The sequence below is a fragment of the Stigmatopora nigra genome, chromosome 21 (genome assembly GCF_051989575.1).
Source record: "Stigmatopora nigra isolate UIUO_SnigA chromosome 21, RoL_Snig_1.1, whole genome shotgun sequence".
Taxonomy (NCBI): Eukaryota; Metazoa; Chordata; class Actinopteri; order Syngnathiformes; family Syngnathidae; genus Stigmatopora; species Stigmatopora nigra.
The window spans coordinates 8,677,484-8,686,258 of NC_135528.1; the positions used below are offsets into that span (position 1 = coordinate 8,677,484).

General features: G+C 40.1%; 1 protein-coding gene across 1 annotated transcript in view; it reads right to left on the bottom strand.

Annotated features, from left to right (window-relative positions):
* LOC144214730 (CUB and sushi domain-containing protein 3-like) overlaps positions 1–8,487 on the bottom strand; it is a 170,253-nt gene extending 161,766 nt beyond the window's left edge. The window contains exon 1 of the mRNA XM_077743354.1: positions 8,284–8,487. Within this exon, the coding sequence (XP_077599480.1) occupies positions 8,284–8,479 (196 nt within the window). The 5' untranslated portion in view covers positions 8,480–8,487. The remainder of the gene's footprint in view (positions 1–8,283) is intronic.
* Positions 8,488–8,775: the final 288 nt, after the last annotated feature.

The window sequence follows — 8,775 nt, forward strand, 5'->3', positions numbered from 1 at the left end:
AATCATGTGGTTTTTGAGTTAATTAGCAAGGCGCAACCAGCTGTTTCATCCCCATAAGACAAAAGGGCGGTCTGACTTGCGCATACCTGGGGGAAGCTGGTGTTAAGAAAGAAAGAAAAAAAAGAAATGTCAGGGCTACTACTACGTAGCTTGTAATTACCGGGAGATGAACATTTTTTTTTAACTCCCTCGTACGAGATAAACCAGTGGTGTAAGCCCTCTACTGAAGAATGTAGTTTATATATACACAGTGGATCTCCTTCTTCAAATAGATTGGACATCCACTAATGGCAAACTCATTGAAATGCTCAGCAGAAGGATCAAAAGAGCCACAACTCTTCGTCAAAAGCACTGAAATGAGTTTAAAAGTCGAAATAAATAGCCCTAGCCTAACAGACCTTGCAGTTTTCACATCAATTTCACATTGATTTTCAGAGCGCAACACAAACTGTCAAAATAAATGCATTCATTAAAAAAAATACTTGGCACTTTGGTAATAAGCAGTGTGCTAATTCACAATAATAACAACAGTGTGAATTAAATGAATTCCCCTGGAAACAATTAACATGTTCCATGTTATTATAAACCAATGATGACTTGCTTAAGACTCGCCATGACATTTTTAGTTGGGATTTTTTACTGGATCTTTCCAGTTTAGCTCCTTGTTCTCAGATAACAACACTACGGGTTTATTTCCTCCCATCCAGAGCCCCAAATGAAGTCACTACAGCAATTTTGACGCGCACAGGAAGCATTTTATTCACTGAATTGTGTTCCATTGAGATGCTCAGGAGCTGCAGCATGCGGTCTATTGAGAAGTACTTTTAATGAAATTGCTTTTACGCAAGAGCACAAGAGACAAACAAACCATTAAAGTAGCGATCATGCTTTTTTTTTACGTTTAGGACAGACAATCAGAAACGGACTATTGGAATTTGATAGCAATGATAACAATAGAAGGAAAAACTGAGGTTTTATTCTGAAAATGTGTCAGTAAGTGAGTAGGGGAAATTGGCATTGCAAAACTAAGTTATGGTATGGTTATTTTTACTGTTTTGTAAAAGCAGGGTGTTTTTTTTACAGAGAAGGGGAAAAAAAGGGATGAAGCGCTAAGTATTCGGACTCAAATCATTTTATTTCTCCCCTTCTTATCGCCCCGTGGTCTTTTGATCCGGCAAACTCATTTAAAGCTACACCGCGACCAGGTATTTTGGAATTGTGACGAGCAGACACATCAGCCCTTTTTTATTTCCTAGGCTGTGTTTGAGAATTTACAGTAAATTACATCTGCCAGACCGCAGCAGCAACACCAAAGTAGCTTTGACATTTATTATTTCCTGATTTATCATGGGACATAATGCACCAAGTGGAATAATATACTTGCCCCAATGCAAAAATAACCAATTTTAGCTTGAATTAATATTAGGAAGGGGATTGAAGAAGTCTATTCGGGCATTTATGTGCGTTTGATTTTTCGAAATAGTGCAGCAAAAGACAAATATTTGAATTTTAACAAGCTGAGGCTTTAACATTGGTACATCTGCGCTGTATTTCTTCCAATTGGCTGGACAGAACACTTAGTCATCCATGTTTTGTGAATAAATGACTTAATTTGGATCTTCTTTAATGGATTTCATGCATTTGAGTCCATCTGTTAGTGTCGTTTGACAAGGAGAAACAAAGATAAACATGTTTCAATGATGGCAGTTTGCACAAGGAAATGAGCCAAGAGGTACACATTGGGATGGAATTAAAAAAAAAGGCCACAATGTGCTGTTAAACAATTAACTTTGACTCCCTTGTAAAAGTACTGCAACACATTGCTTGTATGCGAAATGAGCAAACAGGCGAAAGCAAGCGTGCCATGGAATTGGTTGGAGTCACGCCGTGAAAGCATCTGCTCGCCGTCTGACCCGCTGACCCACAAGCGGTCAGGTGAGGGTGGGCGTGTCGCTGACCATGAATAGTGACAAAACTAACAAATAAAAAGGCCAGAGGATCTGGAAAGCCGATTTTTTGCAATGTCCGTGCATACAAACAAATGCCAAGAAGAGCATTTTTAGGTCATAATCAAGCAGCTGTTCATTTATGTTCATACCACAATTGCCTGACCTTCTGGTTGTTAGGTGAGTCTGTTTTGCAGCCACATATTGGTTATTTTACATACTTGGATGCAATGTTTATGCTTGCCAGATTTTGCCAAAGTATGGGATTAAAAGGTGGAATGACCATCTGCTATGATAATAGTGTGCTTTTTGAAATAATAAGGTTAAATGTTGGCAGGAGTTGTACAAATAACTATGGTGATCAAAAAGTATTCCAGCGACAGCATGTAGGACGAAGCTATTTTGTCACTTTTTCATCTAAAAAGGACTGCCAGAATATTGAGTGGGTGACTTTGGAAAATGGGGAAATATGGGATTCAATACAAGATTTGATAGGAAACGCAATAGATTGTAAAATGGGTGTTAAAATGCATGTATTTGCATTACGAGTTAAAAGTTAAAGGAAAAAACACTACTACCATATTGACTAAAGTGTCATTTAAATAAAAATAGAGCACTCAGAGACTAACCTTCTCATCAGATCACCCTAAACTGTAAATTTAAGATAAACCCGCCAATTTGTTACTGCAAAAACACAATTTCTGACCTTTCTGACCTTTAATTTCCTTCCTTACAAAATGTGATCTTCAATTTCATATTGCAAATATGACAACGCCCTTCATTCTTTCTATAGTTATCTTAAACACAAACATCCTCCCTAGGATAGGCTCCAGCACCCCCCAAGACCCTCTTGAGTATAAACCTCTCGGAATAGGAATGAACATTGTATAATCTTGAGACCTGGACTTGTCAGACCGATACAACAACAACAACAACTCCCGCCAAAACAATTCTTCACAGTTGAGTCCAAATCGTATTAATAAAGAACAATTCATCCCTGTGTCGTGACTCAGATGGGTTAAATCCCCCCCCCCCCCCCCCCCCCCCCGCCCCTTTTAAAAGAAGGCCAGGAGACGTTGGGTAAGAAGGTGAGAGCAGCAGCCTCAAGCTGTGAGCTGAGTGCACCTCCAAAAAAGCCTGACAAGGCCTGCAGGGAGAATGAGTGTGTGCTGAAAATGAAGCGCGTACATTCATATAGACTACAGAAGAACACAAAATGTCTCCAAAGGCAGCAAAAAAAAAGAAAAGCCAGGAAGGAAATATGCCATCACTCTGCAAGAAGAAAGCCTTGCTCGAGAAAATCCCTGGCAGTCAACAAGATAGCAACAGCGTCGTATAGGGGGGATGCACTCCACTTATTCCTTTCGGATGATTTTAATATAGGATTGGGAATATTTGTGGAACATTTCGAGCGAAGTGAAATCCGTTTGTAAAGAGTAGAATGTGGATAAGCCGTTCCGTGGTTTAAAAAACGGTAAAGTTTCAAGTTTGGGTACAAATTCTTGGCATGTAATTCCCCAATTGTGCTGGATAAAAGGGCGAGAACACCATTATTAAGTCCATGGGTGTCTTATTCAAGGACATCTTGACAGCGACACACTCCAGCTGTCGGCGGGGATCGAACCTTTGACCGACGGTGCCCTTCACGCTTGTCCATCTCGGTTCTCTCTTTTTGTCATGCATGGTTTGCTACGTTTTTGCAATGCTTCTGAGCAATGTTCCCGAGAATTTTGCGTTGGTTTGGGCAGAAAAACAACCTTTCTGAGCTTTCTGTGAGTGACATCATCATTGCTCGCCATGGGCGCACCAGTATCATACCTACTATAAGCTTGTTCCCTCTAATTTTTCATATAAAACATGCTGTAATACACGAAAAACATAAGAGTGGACAGAGCTACTGCCACGTAAATGGCGACATTATGGGGAAAGAGGTATAAAAAAGTTTGGATTTTATTTACTACGCGCCATATGATTGCTGCTGCGCAGAGAAGCTTAGAAGGAACATTGCTTCTGAGGGAGGAAAGCTGAAATACAGGCAAGAGAGGAACCAGCTGGGTATGAAAATGTCCGTGTTAGTTTCCATACGATGAGTTTGTCGTGTGTGCAGGTTTGAGGTCACAGCCGCAGGGATGTGTTAGCTTGATGCGACCTCAATATTTTGGAATATTATGCTGTTTTTACTTTGTGCCGATGCACTCGGTCAGAGACAAAAGTGTATTTATGTGTATTTTTTGGTGGAGTTGACTTTTTCCTGTCAATCTGCTGTGAATTTAAATGCGGTTGTCATTGAATAGAGCGCCAAACTATTTTGAACTGGGAATGGTTGATGTCAAGTCCAAAATAAACTGAAGAACTTGCAAGGGATAAACTTTTTGGGGAAGTATTCTTACTTCTAACTGATATAGATAGAAAATTTAAGGGAAGAGAAAACTGGTATGGGAATTTTTAGGGATATTAAATTGATTAAATCTGAGTACTGTGCTTTTTCATCACTAATATCAAAGAAAGTTATCATCCAAAGAATGTCATGTGATTCTTTTTAAGGTTACACAGGGTAATTTAATTTAGATTTTTATCTAAAAAGATCCTAAGCCAATAAGAGAATTACATGTGTATGTGTTTATGTGAGAGATATCAATTTACGAAAAATGTTCTCACATTTCGCTAAATATTGCTAAGAATTAGTTAAGTTATATTCAGGAATGTGGTTGTGGTAGCTCAGCAGAAACAAAAGTTATTTTCTAACTTTTCCCATTCTTTATTAATCGACAGTAGAAACATACTGAAGATGTTTGCTTTTGAGAAGCCTCAAGCGATAAAACAACAAAAGCCAGACTGAGTAAAGTCTTTTGTTTTTACAGACATACAATCTCCTAACCTACTGTGAGCTCCGCTACATCGCTCAGCTATTGAAAAACGTGCTTTGTTCCTAACATGCATATTAAAAACTATAAACCCAGGTGCAAAACTTTTTAAACTTATCTCACTTGGAAAATGGCGGTATTTCTTTCCTTAATCACCCCCCAAAAAAAAACAAAGATGACTCATCTACTCGTTATCTGCTTCTCAAAAACTGATCTCAAACCCAAAATGATACAATAGCGACTTTCAAAAGTATCTTTTAGTCATTTGCAAACCATAAAAACATCACTCCAATGGACTTAACTATTACAAAAATCACCACAAAAGCTGAAGACCTGATTTTTCAATGGTCAAATAGTCTTAAACTTCGCTTCAAATTGAATCCAAGTCTTCAAAATGGAGGTAAAAAGCCCAGACATTTGAATGAAAGCATATGACAAGTTTCCCTGTCCCAATTTTCCAACATTCCCTATCTTCCAAGTAATAATTCATCAGTCAAAAGCAAGAATCTTCGTGATGATTTAAAAGTGTCCGTGACAAGCATTGAAGCAAACGTTAATATTACAAATGCCTTCTCGCTGCCCGCTACATTAACACGCCAGTATGTTAAGCACCCTCCTCAGGCCCGTTGCCTCAACGCCCCCCAAACTCACCCCCCCAAACTCACCCCCCCAAACTGAGCCATGTGTCTCTTCCTCTCCAGAGTCGCGTCGCTATTTACAGTATATGATCTGCCTCTTGGAGCAAAAAAACCCAGAAGCCATGGAATTAAAGCGTATGCCCGTATTTACAAATGTGGCAGTAGAAATACAAAAAAAAAAAAAAAAATAGCATCATGTTATGCTCTTGTATCCACTTTGAATCCATCATATACCACTAAAGCATGGGTGTAAAAATGCGGCCTGTGGGCCAAATCTGGCCCGCTGCATCATTTTATGCGGCCCGAGAAAGTAAATCTGAGTGCTGACTTTCTGTTTTAGCATCGAATTAAAATAAAGTTTATAGATGTATATTAAATTTCCTGATTTTCTGCATTTTAAATCAATAATTGTAATTTTTTAATCGTTTTTTCCGTGTTTTTAGTTCAAAAATCTAAAAGTATAGAAAAAAAGCTAAAATAAACATTGTTTCAGATCTCTATAAAAAAACGGAATATTCAGGGCTTTCTTTTAATCCATTTATAAAACAAAAAAAAAATCTAAATATTATTTCTAAAATGGTCCGGCCCACATGAAACCAAGTTGACGTTAATGCAGCCCGCGAACCAACCTTAAAGAAAAACAGCTTATAGCCAGATACAACACTATAAACCACAAAAATCCAACAGCAAATGTTTAAGCAAAAAACACGTTGATGGACGACATCAATGATTCATCGTCAATCTAATATTTGCCCACGAGTAACATAAAAGTCGGCTTCCAGAAGCGCCTTGCCGCCACCACCACACCTGACAGCTCGTCCAATTTAGTAACAGCGAGGAACCTGCATTCAATAAAGCGCCCAAAGATGAAGGCAAAAAACTTCAATCAGGCCATGTTCTCAAAGCACAAAGCGTTTTACTTTCACGCCTCATTGTTATGGATTGAAATATTCATTTTGTACCATCTGCGTTTATCGTTTTGTCTCGTGCCAGAGAACATTGGTAGGTAACCATGGCTGAGAGATCTAAATTATCCTCTTTTTTGCTTTTTTAATCAGCTCTTGGACAAAAGTGGGAATTGAGTGAAAGGAGTGTAGATGGTGAAAAAGGACTAACGCGTAAAAGATGAGGTTGGACTTTCTTGGTGTGTAAATTAAGCCTCTAGAGGGGGTCGAGATTGAAAGAAGACTAGCCGAGAGGAAAAAAAAGTGAATTTTTAAACCACGACATTTGCTCTTTATTTAGAAGGACATATTTTACATAATTTAGAATTTGCTTCGTAGATGAAAAATTGAACTGTAAATGAGAAGACGGCATCAAGCTAAAAAAAATAGTGTTCTAAAATGTCTATATTTAAGTAAGATAGGGTCAAATATGCAGAAAACTGAAAGCTGATCCAGTTAGAATTGAATAGGAATAGATAAAAGTCACCCAAATGGACTGTTAAGACTCAACAATCCCAGCATACAAGGTTGCTGCTACCTGTGAAAGATTCCATTTTGGTTCCTATCCAAATGAGGATTGTTTGGCCTTGAGGGGAGTTTTGCATGAGTGCCCCCCGCCCGCATTGTGGTGCAAAAGAGAAATGCAGCTCCATAGAAATTGCCTATCCATTACATTGATTTACTCTTGCCAAAAAAAAAAAAAAAATGGTTCCAGCTTTTGGGCTTGAAGCCACGTTGTGCACAAAATGTCAGCAAATGTCATCAAGAATTAAATGCTTTCATTGTTTATCTTTTTTTTTTCTTCAGTATTTTTTAATAGCTTTTACTTGCTTGGCTGCCTTGCCAAGTTCTCTATTCTCTTCATTTTCATTTTAATATGCTTTAAAGTTGTTGGTTCTGTGTTTCTCCAGTTATCTTGATCGTAAGGTTTAAAGTTAGATTCCATGGTTTTAAGTGAACTTTCTCCATCTTTGTTTTTGTCTCGCTGGTCACCAAAAAAAACTTGAATTCCACAACTAAAGTAGCTTGAAAAATTACTTCACTTGTGAAGTATTATTTCTTCATGATGGTCCAAATCTAATAGACTTGAGGGTGGTATTCAGCCCACGTTTCCCCAAAAAATCCATAAAGAATGAGTATTTCTTCCATTACAATAAACTTGAAGACCCTATTTTGTAATACAAAAAAACTGAGTGACATTTGACTCTTTTGTCTAGCAAAAAAAATCCATTTTTTTCCAATCCAACTCAGCTTCCCAACATCATCGCCAAAACACAGTGACGAAATCTCTTCGGGGTGGTCCAACCTTTAGCTCCCCACTTCTTTCACAAGCCCCTCCTTGTCCGACTCTTACCCCCACAAAAGGCAAGTTTTCAAAGTCGGTCCAAGGTGCCGATCTTAACCCCTTCTCTCCCAACATCGTCACATCTGCCTCATTATCCCTCATGATGAGTTTTGATGCTCATACACAGCAAACAAATAATCCAACATTTCATTTTAGGGGGGGACAGAAGGTTGGGAGGGGTCACCCTGTTTATTATATAACAAATTTGTTCTGAAATAGGTTGAGCTTTATCTTTTGGGGGGAAAGTGCTGCGTAAGGAATGGCTGGGGATGATTACTCTAAAACAACACACACAGTGGCACACACTCAGATGCAGAATTCGGAATAATCAGCTCACGTTCACTTTGCCACAGCCCAAGAGCTACCGCAAGAATATTTATCGGCTGCCGGCTCAATGGCTGTATTGAGGCGCAGGCTTTTGGGTAAAGGAGGGGAGGCAGAAAAGCCATGAAAGAAGAGACTGGTTCCCATTAAAAGAAGTGATGGAGATGCTTCAACAACCAGTGCCACGACCCCACAAGAGCGCTCGTGGCGGTGGCGGTGTACCTTGCGCGTGCGTGCAGAGCGAGCCGAGGACGACGATCCACAGGAGGTGACGCGCCGTCATCCCTCCGACCGTCATGCTCGTCCCTCGCCGTCCTCCTCCTCCCGTCAGTCGGCGTTCCGTGCCGCTAGCGCGGACTCCGACGCATCCTCCGTGGCGAGGTGAGCGCGAGCCCTCTGAGCTCTCGCCGGGCCGCATGCTGCTTCACATCCAGAACACGGGAAGGGAGGAGAAGGGGGGAGGGAGGGAGGGAGGGGAGAGGACGGGAGCGAGGATGGGGAGGTGGGTGGGGAGGGGGTGCTTGAGTTTTCTCCTTCCTCCTCTTCCTCCGTCTAACATAGACTAAATAAATCCATCAAATGGCGTTGGGCGGCGAGAGGACAAGTGACTTGGAAATCAGACATCAATGTTGAGGAAGACTTGATGTGTCAAATCCACATTTTTTCCCTCCACTGGGATGCATCCAAGCTCCTTGGATGCTGCTTCGTATTCCC